At 47.5% G+C, this 17,375-nt stretch overlaps 1 protein-coding gene across 1 annotated transcript in view; it reads left to right on the top strand.

The window, feature by feature from the left end:
* Positions 1-17,375, top strand: part of API5 (apoptosis inhibitor 5) — a 236,957-nt gene that overhangs the window by 173,403 nt on the left and 46,179 nt on the right. The window contains exon 9 of the mRNA XM_069623333.1: positions 9,823-10,004. Coding sequence (XP_069479434.1) covers positions 9,823-10,004 — 182 coding nt within the window. The remainder of the gene's footprint in view (positions 1-9,822; positions 10,005-17,375) is intronic.

The raw sequence follows: 17,375 nt of genomic DNA, 5'->3' as shown, positions 1-17,375 counted from the left end.
ACGAACGTGTTTGCTTTGGGAATCTCGGTACGCCGCGACTCTTTGGGGTTTGTTGTATTCTTCTCGGTTCTTGAACCTGTTCGGTTTTTATGAAAAGCCTGTTCGTGACGATGTCTATCTCGTCTTCAACCCCGCGTCCGGACTTCAAGAAATGCGGGGACTGTGGGTCCAACGGACTTGCACGACGCCTGCCTCTGGTGTCTCGAGGAGGCCCACGACACGGACGACTGTGTGCCAGTCGCTCACGGCCAAGGGCTTGCAGGAGCACAAGAAGTTGTCGGTAGGTAGGGTGTCTAAGCCCCGGAAGTCAAGGTCTGCGGGGCTTTCGACGGATGATTCGAGAGGCGACTCTCCGCGTCGTCGGAGGTCCAGTGGGTCTCCTTCCAGGAGTCGATCTCGCCACTCCTCTACCTCTTCGAGGCATTCCCGGAAGCGCTCCGCCTCTGAGGGGGTAGTCGACGCTGTCGGCGCCTAGGTCGTTGAAGGACATGCGCGGAGCTCTGGCTTCAAGGCCTGTGTCGACGCAACCGATGCTGGCGGCGCTGACGCCGATTCTCTCGGCTTCAACTTGTTCGGCGCCCTTGACGCCTTTCGAGGCAATGGTGTCGGAGGGCCCCCGTGGCATGGAGGTAGCCCCTAGAAAGGCTCTGGCTAAGGTCAGGCATAGCTTTGGTCCCCAGGTGTCTTCCTCTCACCGCCTGGAGTACATTTCAGAGGGTGATGAGGGCTCTGATGGCTTGGTTCCGGTTCCGGTGCCAGATGAGCTTCTCTCGGGCCATAGCCAATTTGATGACCTAAGGCAGTCGCTGCATGATGCCAGTGGACTGGACACCTCTCCGCAGGTGGAGTTTTGTAGGCCTGAGCCTGGCACTCATGCCGATTCTTCGGACCGGCGCCTTATGTCTCGGGTCACCGAGTACTTAGGATGGTCGGCTCCCCCAGGGGAGTTTGTTCAGGATGATCTCACGGACATCCTCTATCTTGGTCCCCCCACTGACCCGGTATTGCCGTTGCATATGGCTCTGCAGAGAAGGGCGGCGGCGGCTTGGACTGCTCCGGAGAGTCTCCCGGCAGTGGGCAAGTCTTTGTTGCGAAAATACCGTCCAGCCAGTAGCGACTCCTGCTACTTGTCCAGGCACCCCACTCCGGAGAGTTTGGTGGTGCAGGCAGCTACGGCCCCGGCAAAGAAGGTGTCGTATCCTACCATCCCTCCGGATAGGGACTTCAGGCAGCCAACTCTGTATGTGCCTTGTCTCGTTTCACACACACTCTGTGGAACTGTTGCATTAGCGGCTGAACATATTCCCGAAGGGGACGAACGGGATGGTGTCCTTGCTTTGGTTCAGGAAGGCAAGGATGCCATGTGTGAGGCCGTTCAGTCGGGTTTGGACACGGCAGATTGTGTCAGCCGGTACATGGCGGCGAACACCGTAATATGCAGGTTTGCGTGGTTGCGGAAGTCGGGGTTCGCTTCTGATGTGCAGTCATGGCTCCTCAACATGCCCTTTGACGGTGAACATCTTTTTGGCAGCAAGGCTGACGAGAGCCTTGAGAGGTTGCAGACCTCCAAAGCTGCAGCGAAGTCGTTGGGCGCTGCAGTTCGACAACCTCCGCCTTTTCGTCCTAGGGGACAACAATGGAAGGGAGGTTCCTTTCGCTATTACTCGTCCTTCAGTAAAGCGAGAGGAGCTGTCAAAGAGGCCACCGTAAGATTGCCAGAGGTGGAAAACAGGTTACTTGAGGTGCCAAGGCCGCTCGGGCAGTTGTCTCTTTGCCCTCAGGCAACGCTGCAGCCGCTACCACTGTCATGAGGCCGTGTCCCATGGTTCGCCGGTTGGGCGAAGGCTGACGCAGCATCTTGTAGAGTGGCGTGCCATTACTTCAGATGTGTGGGTTCTGGAGATCATAACCCATGGCTACTGTCTTCCTTTTCGGCAGCGGCCTCACGACAATCCTCCTGGAAACCTCTTTGAAGAGTCTGGATCCGCTCCTTGCGCAGGAAATCCAAGTCCTGCTGGAGAAAGGTGCCATAGAACTGGTGCCTGTAGCAGAGAGGAACAAGGGATGGTATTTCCCTTATTTTTTGATTTCGAAGAGAGACGGGGGATTGAGACCCATCATGGGCTTGCGCGGCTTGAACAAACTCCTCCGGAAGGACAAGTTCAAGATGGTTACTCTCAAGTCCTCCAGGCCCTTCAACTTCAGGACTGGTTGGTGTCTCTCGACCTCAAGGATGCTTACTTCCATGTGCCGATCCATCCCAAGCACAAGTAGTACCTGCGGTTCGCGGTTGGTGACTCGCACTTTCAGTTTCGGGTCCTGCCGTTCGAATAGACCTCCGCCCCAAGGGTTTTCACCAAGCTCGTGGTGGTGGCAGCGCATCTCGGGAAAGGGGGATTCACGTCTACACCTACCTGGACGATTGGTTGATCAGGGGGAGCTCTCCCGAGCAAGTCCTGGATCATCTGTCCGTCACCTGCCACTCCATTCACAAGCTGGGCTTCTCCCTCAATTTAAAGAAGTCCCATTTGACGCCAACACAGCGGCTCCAGTACATCGGAGCAGTGCTCGACACATCCCTGGGCCTGTGGTTTCCTCCCCAGGTGAGGGCTCTTCACATTCAGCAGATGGTGCACAAGTTTCAACTTGCCCAGCTGCTCCCGGCGTTCGAGTTCTTGAGGTTGCTCGGCCTCCTGGCATTCTGCATTCTTCTGGTGCCAGAGGCTCGTCTGCGGATGAGATCTTTGCAGTGGGCATTCAAGATGCAGTGGTCGCAATCTTCCGGCAGGATGTCGGACCCTGTACAGGTGCCGCCCTCGGTCGCCCAGGACCTTCTGTGGTGGGCCGTCGAAGGCAATCTGAGAAAGGGGGCTCCGTTTTGGCTTCCCTGGCCGGAGGCGACTATCGTGACGGACGCATCCCTCACGGGATGGGGAGCTCATGCCAACGAGTTGAGTCAGCGGTCGTTGGTCTCCGTCGGAGTCCAGACTCCATATCAATCTGTTGCATCTGAGGGCCGTCAGGCTAGCCCTGAAGGCTTTTCTGCCGACTGTGCGAGGAAAGAGTGTCCAGATCCTGATGGACCACACGGTGGCCATGCACTACCTCAACAAAAGGGGGGGGCAGGGTCACTTCCTCTGTGCAGGGAGGTGATGCAGCTCGAGTTCTGGGCCATCCAGCAGGAAGTTTCGATCTCGGCTGTTCATCCGGCCGGAGACAACGAGACGGCGGACGCTCTGAGCAGGCAGAGCACGATCTCTCACGAGTGGGAGCTGGCTCAGGAGATTCTCCTGGAGATCTTTGCCCTCTGGGGGACCCCTCAAGTGGATCTGTTTGCCTCCAGTGTCAACCGGAAGTGCGAAAGGTTCTGCTTGCGGGAATTTCCTCCAAACAGAGCCTTAGGAGACGCGTTCGTGGTGGAGTGGTCATTCCCACTGCTGTATGCGTTTCCTTCAGTCCCTGTCATCCCGCAAGTACTGCGGAGGTTCGGTTCCCGGATGATCCTCATTGCTCCGGCGTGGGCCCGGAGGACGTGGTACCCGGACCTTCTCGACTTGTCCATCTGCCCTCCACGTCTTCCCTAGCGAGACAATCTGCTCTCACGGGAGGGGGGGGGGGGGTCAGGTTCTCCATCCAGAGGGCAGATCCCTCAACCTTCACGCTTGGCTTCTGAAAGGTTGAGGTATATGGGTGCTCCGTTTGAGCCTTTGCATTCTTGCACTTTGAGACTGACTCTTAAAACTGTTTTTGGTTGCGGTTAATTCCGCTCGCAGAGTGAGTGAGTTACAGGCACTTTTGGTTAAGCCACCCTTCACTGTGTTTCATAAGGACAGGGTTGTCCATAGAGTTCGTTCTTCCCAAGGTGGTTTTGGAATTTCATTTGGGCCAGAAGGTGGTTCTTCCGGCATTCTATCCTCCTCTGCATCCTGGTAAGGAAGAGGAGAGGCTCCATAGGCTTGATCCTAGGAGAGCGTTGAGCTTTTATATTTCACGCATGTCCCGGGTCAGAGTGGACGATCAACTCTTCATTGGTTACGCTGGAAAGCGTTTGGGACAAGCTGTGACGAAACAGACTTTGTCTCGTTGGATTATTTTGGCTATCTCAGAGTGTTACCGCTTGGCGGGTAAGGACCCACTGGTTGGCTTGCGGGGTCATTCCACCAAGGGTATGGCTGCATCTACTGCCCTACAGAGAGGTGTTCCTATTCGTAACATCTGTGATGCAGCCACCTGGGCTTCAGTACATACTTTTGTACGTCGCTACTCCCTCGATTCCATCCTTCAGCAATTTGATTGGGCATGCTAAATTTGTGTTCTTAATTCTTTTCCCACCTCCTTGCTTTGGTACTGCTTTGGGAGTCTGTGAAAGATATGGAATACGTCGGAGGACGCAATCCCCTCGAAGAACAAGTTACTCTCTTAACTGGTAACGTTCTTTTGATGGGATGGTCTGACGACGTATTCCAGATCGCTCCCTCCCTACCTTCCCCGCTGCAGAATTTCTTATGCGATTGCAGCTTACGTTTCCGCAAGGCCTTGTGTGTCTGACTGGCAGAAGACTGGTGTCACAAGTTCTGGGGGGAAAAAACTACAACTGAGGCTACGGGCGTCGTGCGTCCTACTTATCACATCGGGTGACGTCGGCTGTCGTCGGAGGTCCTCGGGGATGGCTCATCGAGCCAGGATGCAGACGCCGAAAATTTTCAGAAGCAGCACAGCTGTGGTGATTACTGTCAAAGATATGGAATACGTCGTCGGACCATCCCATCGAAAGAACGTTACCAGGTAAGAGAGCAACTTGTTCTTCTGATGATTGTATCTGCTTAGATTCACATGCGCCCTCCCTACCTCTCCGCTGAGGGTGGAAGGAACATGGACATCTTACTACTTCTCTCTTCATGTACTCGCTCACAATAGCCTTGGGCTCCCTCATGGCAGAAAAAATGCAATCGGAGGGACCTCGGCGCGTGAGGGATTTTGGGTACACTACACGTCACGATAGGGATAGTGTTCCAGACATGCCTATGCCAACGTCCCCTTTCGGTCCCCCAAAGACAAGATGCAATACTCTGCGATTACTACTGGATATCGGACCAAATGCACAGCATGTGAATCCAAGCAGATACAATCATCAGAAATGCTATTACGGTAAGTAATGCATGTCATACTAGAAGTTGGGTATCTACAAACCGTCTTACTGCCATTAGGACTTAGGAAAACTCCCCTTAGACCCGTACGGGACGACTTCCTCCTTTGGGCTTGTGGTAGCAACTAGCCTTGAGACGGCCTTAATTTTGGCGCAACCCCTGACTTGCGACTTTCCAAGGTTGCAGAATACCAATGCCTGGGGACACCTGACCATCATCGAGTGCATCGTCTTCGGAAGTGCAAATTTGGCCAAAATGTTGTGGGCATCAGGAGGACCCTACAGAAGCAGGAAATCTAGGGATCAAGTCATTTCTAACTGGAGATGTTCGTTTTTCTTTGGCGCTGAGAAAAAGGAGCCAAAACCACAAAAGATTGCTGAATCTATTGCTGCGGAGCCCCTCTAGAGTACTGCTGCAGAAGCCCGTCGGACGTCTTCCCTTCCATTACCACAGCCAAAGATTTCAGAACAAGGGTCTGTGTTAGGCAAGATTGTATGCAGTACCCTTTGGGTGCACTACGATTACCTTGACCTGGCAATAGGGACCCAACCTTTTGGTCTAAGTATGAATTACACAGGTTGGTAGTGTGGCTCAGCAGCCAGGCTCATCTCAAGAGGGGTCAATGTGAGCAGTAATGTTGTGACACTGCTTCACAGTACAGTTAATAAAATAAACACTCTGTTTCTTGATAAAAACAATTAATTTCAGTCAGTTGTAAAGCCTTCAGAAGGGAGCAATAATATAACTCATAATAAACTTCAAAACACACTGTTTCTCTAAATCGGATGATACCCATTGGGGGATTGCACACAGACATTTCCTACACCCTCAGGTGGCTAAAATAGCAAGGACGCTGTGGACATTCATTGATTTATCTCTGGTACATTTAGAGCAATACTGAGTTAGGTTTAAAAGGTAAAATAGGAATAAAATGCATATAGGTTAACAAATAATTCACAAACAGGTAAGTATGTTTAAAAACCTTCCAATGCAGAGTAAATTAACCCTTTCCTGGGGGAAAGGCCAAAACATAGTCTGAGGTAAAGGAGTCTCTCCGGGAGCCTGGACAGCCAATGCTAATTGCCCATTGTCAAGGGGAGCTGAAGATCTTCTTTGCAGGTAGGTAAAAAGTCTTGCACAATGTTCTTAGAAATGCTTGTAGAAAATAGAATACTTGACGGGCCACAAGCTGGGAGGCTTGTGAGGGGCAAAGCTTTAGCAACTCGGCCAGGTAACAAGACTGGTCTCAACTGAGAGCAAGTAAGGCTACACAACAAAAGGGAAGTTCTCTTACACTTTACAGTACCTCTGGTTCGAAGAAATGATCCAGCGGGCTTCTGTGCCTGTACAGCTGTTGTTCCTGAGCCTCAGTCGTGGGGACAAGAGGGAGGACGTCTGGGAACTCCTGGTCTGCAATGGGAAGGTTAGCGACAGCAATGGGCAAACTTCAATTCAGCGGTTTTTCAGTGTTTCAGCTCCTCATGTCTGACGGCAAATAGCAACACTGCGGTTTTCAGATACCACTCTGAACTTTCCTTGCTTCTGGTGTCCAGCACTCTGTTGTGGCTCAGCTTGGTCAGTCCTGCATCAGGAAAGTCCAGAGGAACCTCCTAGCGACCACACACAATCTGCTGTTCCTCTCCCTGGCACTTCAGTTCCAGCAGCAGTGGAAATACAACCAGCTTTGAGAGGATGTCCAGAGAGGCTTACTTTGGAGTTGATCGCTCCCACCAACTCAAAGGGAGAAGTTGTCCATGCAGGGCTTCCCCAGTCGAGGCGAATTTGGAGCTTCAGCACAGCAGCAGGGCTTCACTGAGCAAATCAATGGTCCAGGAGTTGAGAAGCAGGCATCGCTTCCAAATTCTTCAGATTCCTTCGTCCAGTGGTCGATTGTGCCTTGCAAGCCAAAAAGCCTTGCCTTTTAGGCAGGTTTCTCCCATTCATTCCAGGCTAGCTGTCAATCACACAGCAGGGTGGCTGTCCTTGCTGGACAGCCAGCCGGCCAATCACCTTTTGGGTGCATTCCTGTAACCAAGGGGATTAAGCACTGGCGTCACACGTGAATCTCGCCAAAGACCAAATAAAGGGACCAAACCTGGTTTGGCGCCCAGAGTAAATCTCAAGAAGGACCTTTCCAACGAGAAATGGCAAAAAACTGGTGCCATTTCGACAAAATGGGCACCCATGGGTGCCTTACTGGGGCTGCAAACGCAGCACACGTTAACACACAATGGCAGTAAAAAGTAAACCCCTGCCGCCAGCCATTAATTGTAGAAAGGGTAACATAAAAATGTTACATGAGAAATTGGACAAAGGGGATACTGAGTAACCCCCTCCAGCACCCTATTGTAAAATAGTGTGTGCTGGGTCTAGAAAGTTACACAATGTAAGTAGTCCATTTCACTTCACTCCTCTTAGAAACAGTAGTTTCACCAAGAGAAGGTATTTAAACCTTTGGGAAATCTAAGGGACTTCCCTGTGCCACTGCACTGAAGGTGCTGTGTCCCAATGTAAAGATGATGCATAAGGAGTTTCAGACTCCAAAGTCAAAAGAAACGCAGAGAATAAATCACATTAAAATTACATGAGAGATCTAAAGTCCAGCAAAAAGAGCTGGGGGTGTGTCTAAGGTAGAAGGGAATGAGCACATTTTTGAGAATTCTCCCTAACAGTCTGCTACAGTGAAACAGGAAGGCGTCCAGCTTTAACCAATTCTTCAGTTCACAGGTACTGTGGGGCTTAGGGTGCATCTACCTTTTGCCAATTGTGATGCTTCCAAGCTTGGGGAGTACTACTCACTTGCACTGGCCTTTCAGCTTGTGCTTCTTGGAGGTGGCTCCTCTTGAGCTTCTGTGATTTTCTATTTGAACTACTGATTTTTTCTAAAAACATTTTGTAAGAGCATCAGAACTTTGAACTGGCCCATTTGACTTTGGCTGTCGAGGGCAAAGTATGTTCTGTTCTAACTATATATTTTCCCTCCTGATAACTCTGCAATGGTGATCACACAAGTGTTATTACTGACCTCAAATAATGTCAGTCAATATGCTGGAATATGTTTTGACATGAAAAATGACTTGCCTGCTTAATCTTTATTTTTTTAATTTATAAAGTGCACCAGCAGCACAGGCATCGAAGCGCTGGTCAAAGGAAATGTTTTAGTTGCATAGTACAGATTGCTACTGGTTACAAAAGGTGTAGCAGTTAGCAGAACAGTAAATTACTTTTGTTTAGTTACTTGAGTTATTAGTGGATACAGTGAGCGGACAATGAGCATAAGGTCATAGAGGGTGATGGCAGGGTCATGCGAAAAGAAAGGTCTTGATCGCTTTGCGGAAGGGCTAGGTGGGATGTTCCTCTGAGGTGAGGTGGTAGCGTGTTCCAATGGGAGGCGGCAATGAAGGGGAAGCTGGAGCCTCCAGCGAGTGTTCTCAGGACCTTGGGTACTGTGATTCGCTTTAATGCTCTTGTTGAATTGAAGCTTAACTTTGTGATTAATGTGAGTAGTTTCTGCTTTTTAAAGATTGTCTAATCCTTGTGTGTATATATAAACAAATGTTTATACTATAACTTTAAGTGTGCAAGTGTTTACTTGGATAACTGTATTTACTGATTTCATTGTACAGCTCACATACCGCCTCTTAAGAAAAGCCTGGATGCTCAGTCACACTAACAGCTTGTGTAGTACATGCCTTTATTAAAGGTGGGTTACGTTATACCAAGAGATGAGCCTTGTAAATCACAGTAGTTGGACTCTACAAATTCTTACCTAACAAATATGTTCCTGTACTGACAGCCTGAAGGGCATGTCGGTGTCCCCATAACAAATGAGCAAAAGCCTGTGTGGTGAAGCTTAAGGCTTCACTGTACTGTAAAAAGAACAGATAAGATACAAAAAGAAAATCAAAAGGTTTGGGGGTCCATAGAAATGGAAGGAAAGGTGCAGTACAGAGTAATCTTTCCTAACCATGTTTATATGATATAGTACTTACCTGCCCAATAATGATTTTGGTCTACTTGGATTTAAATGAACCCTTTAATTTTACAATGCAGCGTTTCAGTGTTTCTTTGGACCAAATGTATGCTACAAATAAGCTACAGTCCTCTCTCCTCCTAAAATAAGCGTGGCTGCTTTGTCCTTGCTACAACATTCTCAGATGGTTCAGGCTTGTACTAAAACTGGAGCTTATGTACTACCTTAAGATGTATGGTTTTAGGAAGTCCTAGTGGCACTTAAGAAAAACTGTCTTATTTCCCCCAAACAAATAAGAAACAAAATGGCGGCGTGCATGACTTTAACCACAAATGCAACTAACTGTACTATAATGGCTAGCAAAACATCAGTTGGGCTGCTAATGCATTACATTGGGTTGCACCCAATTCAAAGCTAAATTAAAATTGTTACAAGGCTACTCCCCAAAGCCAACGTAGGGTGATTCCCCTTGTGTGATTATAAAAGCAACCCTGCCGTATTCTGCAAACCAACGATGGGTGTGGGTGAGACAACAAGCTTAAGGGGACCCCTAAAAAGACAATGGAAACTCCAAAAATTAAATTCTGCTGTAACATCTGAGCAAAAAGTATTGCTTTAACTTAAAACTATCAAAGACATATTTGTGGTGCTGCTGGTGTGGGAAAGGAAAGTGATCATTGGTGTATTGCTTTACTTCTACAGGAGTACATGCCTCTTCCTCCAGAAGAGGTTGAAAATGGTGAGAATGCTGACAAAGAAGAGCCCAAGCTGCAGTTCAGTTACGTGGAGTGTTTATTGTACAGTTTTCACCAACTGGCCCGAAAACAGCCCAACTTCCTAACAGAAAAACTCAACGCAGAGAAAATTAAAGACTTCAAAATAAGGTATGGGGTGGCATGTTGAGCCACAAGTAGCTGGTTTGGGGACTTCTTGCACTAGGATTCAAAGTGTTCCTTGATTAAGTGTGCTTGTTTATTTGTGAGATGGTGGTTCTTTGTATCTGCCTCATTTTCCCCCTCCTCTTCTCTGAAGCCCTGGACAATCACCAGAGTAAGTCTGCACTTAGGATAGTTTTTCTAAAGCTTTATCGAACTATTCATTGGGCGATACAGTAAACTCCAACTCTTAGTATACACCTATACTGCTGGTAGCGTGGCAGAGCAGTCAGACTTCTTAGGCGGTAGAGGGGGCTCTAGTTTGGTACAAAGAAATTGTAGCATACATATGGTCCAAAGACACTGTCATTAAAAATGTTTCTTTTTATATATGCACAGGGAAAGAGAATTCTTTGGAAAGGTAGGTAATATTAATAAACACAATTATGAAAACCAGTGCAATACTTATGGTATGTGTTGGGGAGAGCTAATTCCCTTTGTGTGTGTGACTTTCTAGACCAGCACACACTATCTTAAAATAAGGTGCTGGAGGGGTTTCCTAGTAACCCCTTTGTCTAGTTTCTCATGTAACATTTTTGTTACCCTTTCTACAATTGATGGCTGGTGGCAGTGGTTTACGATTTCCTACCATTGTGTGTTTTTACCAGGTTTGGTCCCTTTGTCTTTGGCGGGATTCACAAGTGAAGCCTGCCTCTGGCTCCAGTATGTCTGGCAGGGGCAGGAAGTGGGGGAGGTGCCTGGAACTCCCTGTGCATAATCCCCTTGGTTACAGGAACGCACCCAAAGGTGATTGGCTGGCTGTCTGGCAAGCACAGCCACTGTTGGGACAGTTGAAGTCCAACTAAGGGCTTAGTAAAACCATTGAACTGAGGCAGTAAAAATGCCAATCTTAGTATAAGGCTGTATCATCTCAGTTCATGGTCCCGTAGACCGAGCAGCCAGGCTTAGCTTAGGAGGTAGAGAGGGCTGTAGACTCAGTACAAGTGAAATTGTAATACAAATGATCCAAAGAAACACTTTGTATTGTAAAAATAAAGGATTTATTTTAATACAGGTAGGCCCAGATAAATATAGGGGGTAAGTAAGCACTCATATTTTTTGCAATCACAGTATAAAAACACAACCCTATACTTGAAAGTACACCGACCCAATTATAGATCTTATTTGCAGTACCTAACAGTAGGTCTAGGGAAGTCAAAACCTTTTCATACACATGCAGTATAGGTCAAGCCTATTCTTGGAGTAAAAACCAATGGTTACTTTTTAAAATTACATTCAGTAATACAAGGGCAGTAGACCCTGCCAGTTATATAATGATTCCTAACACTAATTGTTAGGCAGAGTTTATATGCAGTACCCTTTGGGACCACTACACACGATGACTACAGGTGTAAGCAAACCAACATTTGGTAAAAGTCTGTACTTCAGTTTTGGTAGCAGAGCTGAGCAGCCAGGCCGATCTCAAGAGGGGAATGTGAGCAGTAATGATGTTACAAAGAGGTCTACAATCACAAGTGTTCAAACAAATACTTACACTCACGGTTTCTTTGATAAATACTTTATTTATCTGTCAGTTATAAAACATTCATAAGGAGGCAATTATATAACACAAATATAATTCTATACTATTTCAGAATACTTTTCAAGAGGAGTAAAAGGCAAAGGTTATTAAACATGAAAGGTTACAATTATTCTTAGACAGTGTAGATATTGAGTTCACCAGAAGAGTTGCTTCAATTCAATAGGCTAGGCCAAAGTCAATGGGCTAATGTCTTGGATAGGACAAAGTGGTTCTGGTAGTTCAACGGAAAAGTCTTTGCACAAGCTTTTAGAAGTAGTTTGTAAAAAGAATCTCATGTTGGATCACATGCTGATTGGGTCTGCAAGTTGTGAAAGTTTCAAGCACTTTCACTGCGAGAGGTAAGTACTCTGTTTGATTTCACAGTGCCTTACAAATGAAGAAAAAGATGCCGCTGATGACTACTGTTCCTGGCAGGTACTGCAGATCTCGCTGTTCCTGTGCTTCAGTCGTGGGGACAAGAGGATGTCGGGGGACTCCTACACTGGGAGTGGTCAAAAAGTGGCAACTGACAAACTTTGATTCCAGTAGCTGTAAGTAAAGCACACAAACTGGGTCCCTCTCCCTGGTTATTCGGTTTCCTGCAGCACTCTGAGGAAAATACAACCGGCTCCGAGATTGGTATTCAGGTGGCTTACTGCTGAGTCGATTGGTCCAACCATCCTATTGCGCTGAAGAAAGTTGTTTTTACCTCCTGCTTTGTAACTTCTGTAACTAAGCTGTAAGCCCTGTTTTCACCTGCGCCGTGATGCCTCTGGGTCCGGCGCGCACAATAAATAAACTCAAAAGGAGGGAGAAGTTGTCCTTGCAGGGCTTCTTTCGAGATGAACTTGGCGATTCAGACCTGCAGCAGGGCTTCACCGGGCAAACCAACGGTCCAGGAGTTGCAGCAGCCATCCTCTTCCAGCTAGTCTTCGGTTCTTTCGTTCCAGTGGTAGACTCTGCCTTCCAAGCCAAGAGACTCGCCTTTTATTCTTCATTCCAGCCTAGCTGCCACTCACCCAGCAGAGTGGCTATCCTTGCTGGAAAGTCAGCCAGCCAATCACCACAGAGTGCATTTCGGTCTCCTAGAAGACTAAGCACATGGAGTTCCGGGCACCTCCCTCACTTCCTTCCCACCCCAGATACTCTGGCGCCAGAGGCGGTCTTCACTCCTGAAGCCCGCCAAAGGCGATGGAACAAAGGGACCAAACTAGGTTTGGTGCGCAGAGAGACACTCTAGAAGGACCTTTCCAAAAAGAAATAGTGAAAAAAGACCGGGACCTGTTTTTACAGAGGGGGCTCGGACGCCATCTTGAAAAAAATGGCTCCCGTGATTTAATGTTAACGGAGCTACGAATAGTTCGCGGTCGGGAAAAATCATGATAGTTCGTTGTAAAACCACTGCCACCAGACATTCTGAGAGGAAAGGGTAGCATTTGACTGCTACATGAGTATCTAGACACGGGGGATACCAAGTAACCCCTCCAACACTCTGTTGTAAGGGTGTGCTGGGTCTAGGAATTTAAGACTAGTAAAGTCAATTTCACTTTAATTACTCTGGGAAACAGTAGGTTATCCCAGAAAAGGTACTTAAACCTTGGGAAAGCCTGAAGGGCTTCCCTGTGCCACTGCACTGAGGGTGCTGTGTGACACAAATGAAAAGATAATGCCTATGGAGTTGTTTAGACTCCATAAGCAAAAAGAAACAAAGACAGAAAACACATTGATTTAAAAACTTCAAAGTCTAGCAAAACAGCTGGCGGGCTTGGCACGTTTGAGCATTCTCCCTAACGCAAATCACTTAGTCAGTCAAATGGACAATATCATTTTGGTTAATAGTGGAACACTTATTCTAGGTGCAGTAAAGACCTATAACTACTTTTGTGATAACATAGTTCTACTAGGTGAATAAAACCTAAGGATGTAATATACCATTACACGTGCTTTTGAAATCGGGGAACCACAGATGGAGATGAGCAGTAACTCTTGTAACTTATTTTTGGATGGCACACAGCTAACAAGGTAAGTAAAACCCACATACTTGGTTTAACCTCACAATGAAGGGGAAAGTAAAACCCAATGTCACACTATACTGAATGACTCGGTTATTCTAGGTAGGCAACAACCTAATACAAACTTAAGACCGGGCTAGCAGCAAGTCAGGGAAAGCAAGACCCAGTTGGGGGACACTCATGCAATTATCCTCAAATGACTAATCTGGTGATACCAACACTTTACTTTTGGGAAGAGGCACAACCTAATCACAGGAGACTAAAATACCTTTGCATCTACTTTCTATTAGACTGGCAAAACAGTTGCTAAGGAAGAAAAGATGATGTTAACCATAATTTTAAGAATAGTGCATCACACATTCAAGATCAGTAAGAACTTTTGTAACTGCTTACTCTTTAGTTACCAACCAACTCTTTACAAGGAAGTAACTTTTAAACACGTATTTTCTTTTCTAGGCAGAAGTCCCAATCCTTTGAAAGTCTTTCTCTTATTCTTGGAGCATGAGTGTTCTCAGTGGCAGAAGGGGGCCACTAGGACCTAGTTACCAACAGGCAGCGTCTGAATAGGTTCTTTAGTACCAAAAGTCAGAGTTCCTTAGGAAAACAGGCCAAACAGGTGAGTACTTTACTTTAGAGTTAGAAGAGGGTCCAGGGGCTTCGCAGAAGACGCCCTAGCAGGATTCTAGCAGTGGGACTGGGTGCACTGATTGCGAGGCCTCCCCATCACAGAAAACAACCCACAGCTACACAAATCCTAACAGGCTTAAGTTAAGTACATACCCAAGCCAGCACAGTACCTTGGCATTGACGATTTTGCAGCAGGAGAACATCAGGGTCTGCAGCCAAATACCCGGTCAGTGATTTCCTTGTTGTGGTGACTAAAAACAAGACCTCAGAAGGGACTTTGCAGCAGGGATCAACGAAGAAGGCTCTAGGCAAGGTTCCCTCGCGGCTGAATGCGGTTCTGCGGATTTGGCGCCTTTTCAAGGAGCGCCGAAGAACACAGAACACAGCGGTTGAATTCTTGTAGTTTTAAAGGTCCAGCACTTTGGTGAGTGGACTTTTCGGACTCGATTTGTCTCTCTGGAGATCCACCAGGATGCTCACAAAGTTTCAGTGAGATTTGGAATTTTGGAAGACCATGCACCGCACAATGGCTTGAGATCCCAGGATATTGCAACAAAGCAAGGTTGCAGCAATGCGTGGGATGGCTCAAAATGCAGGTCTTGAGTCTAGTGGGTCTCACCAGGCTCTGGGTCGTAGTTTTCGGAGTCACCATGTCAATTGGAAGGAAAGGCTACAGCAGGCTCTGGTTACACAGCAGGCTCTCCGGTCGCTGGAAAGCGTCTCAGCTGCTTTTCCTTCATTTTCAGTTCCAGTGGTCGACTTTTCTTCGGCTACACTATAGCACCACCTCTGCATTCTCTCCCTGCATTCTCTCCCTGCATTTTACAAGGGATTTGTCCCCATTCAAGCAAGGCGCAAGACAAAGGGCTGTGGAGTTTTGGACTCCTCTCTCACTTTGTGCTCTCACAGACTGACTGGGCGGGGAGTCCAGGGGACTCCTGCCAAAGATAAAAATCACACAAAGGAATTTCCCGCCCTGGATGTCGGGGGAAGGAACAAGAAACGACAAACCCTAAAATGGTGAAAAAAGAAGACGGGCCATTTTGGTAAAATGAGCACCCTTGGGTGCCTGTACTGCAGCTCTGAACACAGCCTGCGGTAAAGGTGCACCAAATTAATACAAGGCATCACTGCTACCAGCCATTTAATGGAAGCTTGTCCCTGTAACATAATTGTTAGTTTGACTGTGAAAGGGGATGCATTGTATCTCCCCAGCACTCCACATAAGGTGGGGTGTGGTGGCTTCACAGAATAAAATGTAAAAGGGATCCAAAGATCTTTTCTACCCTTGGGGAACTGTAGTTCACTCAAGGTTAGCACAAGAAAGTTAAAAGGGGAACCCATACTGCAACCCAGCAACAACAGGCACTTACTGCCAATAAGTTGTTAAAGAGGATAACTTTAAAAAGACACTATGGAGAGTCTTAAAAATGACACCCATAAAATGTTAGATTGTGAGTGTGGAAAAACATTCCCACTCACTGATGCATTAAGGAAATGTATCCCACTAGTAAAGCAAAAAGTTCTGTGGTTGACCCAGGTCAGGAAGATTTACCAGTTATGTGCAAATCTTATCTAACAGCCAACCTGCTGTGAGATTGACAGCTAGGCTGGAATGAATGGGAGAAACCTACATAAAAGGCAAGGCTTTTTGGCTTGCCAGGCAGAGTTGACCGCTGGACGAAGGAATCCAAAGAACCTGGAAGAGATGCCTGCTGCAACTCCTCGACCGTTGGTTTTACCGGTGAAGCTACAAATTCATTTTGACTAGCAAAGCCCTGCAAGGACGACTTCTCCCCTAGAGTTGGTGGGACCGATCAACTCCAAAATGAACTAGTTTGGACATCCTCAAAGCTGGCTGTACTTCCGCTGCTGGAACCGAAGTGCCAGGGAGAGAACACCAAATCAAGTTAGTCGTGCCTGGGCACCAGGAAGGTCCTCCGGACTTCCCGGAAGCAGGACTGACCAGGCCTGAACCACCTCAAGAGTGCTGGACCCCAGATGCAAGGAAAGCTCATCTCAACAGCCAAGAGTCTGCAGTAGTGCCATTTGCTGAGACGTGAGGAGCTGAAACACTGAAGTGCCGTTGAATTGAAGTTTGCCCATTGCTGCCGTCGACCGCCCCATTGTGTGGCAGGAGTCCCCAGAAGTCCTCGCTCTGGTCCCCACGATGGAGGCACAGGAACAGGATCTGCAGAGCCACACAGGAACAGAAGCCAGCTGGAACCATTTCTTCTAACCAAAGGAGAACTTACCTCTTGTGGTATAGCCTTACTTGCTCTCAGTTGAGACTGGTCTTGGTTAACCTTGCAGAGTTGCTTGCATCTTTGCCAGTCACAAGCCTTCCAGCTTGTGGCCCTTCAAGTGCGTCTTATTTCTACAGACTTTTCTAAAAACATTGTACAAGACTTTTACATACCTGCAAATATCTTCAGCTCCCCTTGACTTTGTTCAACTGACATCGACTTTCCTGGCTCCCTGAGAGACTCTTCTACCTCTGATTTTGTTTTTACCTTTCCCCCAGGAAAGGGTTAATTTACTTTGCATTAGAGGGTTTTAAAAGTACTTACCAGTTTATGAATGCTTTGTTAACCTGTGTTTAATTCCCCTATCTAACCCTTTGCACCCAAACTCAGTATTGCTCTAAATGTACCAGTGATAAATCAATGTCCAGTGTCGTAGCTATTTAAGTCACCTGAGGTTGTAGGAAGTGTCTGTGTGCCTTCCCCAATGGGTATCATCTGATTTAGAGAAACTGTTTTGAAGTGTATTAGAATTTACATTTCTGATGTTTGTTAATCTGCTTAGAATCACATGCTGTGCATAGGTCCGACATCCAATGGTCACTGCGGAGTATTGCATTTTGTTTTTCGTAGTCGAAAAGGGGACGTCGACAAGGCGTGTCTGAAACACTATCCCTATAGTGACGTGCGTTGTACCCACAATCCCTCACGCGTCGAGGTCCCTCAGATTGTTTTTTTCCCGCCCAGCTTCTGGTCGCCTTCACGCGGAGCTCCTCGAGAGACATTGCAACTCCTCGACCTTTGGTCGTTTTTTCTCTAATATTAATAATCCCTCCCTCGACGCAGTTGTAAGCTGTTCTCCGCCGAAAAGAATCTTCGACGGAGGGTCGAGCGGAAGAAATCCTTCGGCGCTGCC

Source organism: Ambystoma mexicanum, chromosome 11 (genome assembly GCF_040938575.1).
Source record: "Ambystoma mexicanum isolate Mex_15411 chromosome 11, UKY_AmexF1_1, whole genome shotgun sequence".
Classification (NCBI taxonomy): Eukaryota; Metazoa; Chordata; class Amphibia; order Caudata; family Ambystomatidae; genus Ambystoma; species Ambystoma mexicanum.
The sequence above is the reverse complement of the archived record's forward strand: the minus strand, read 5'-3'. Positions and strand labels throughout refer to the sequence as shown.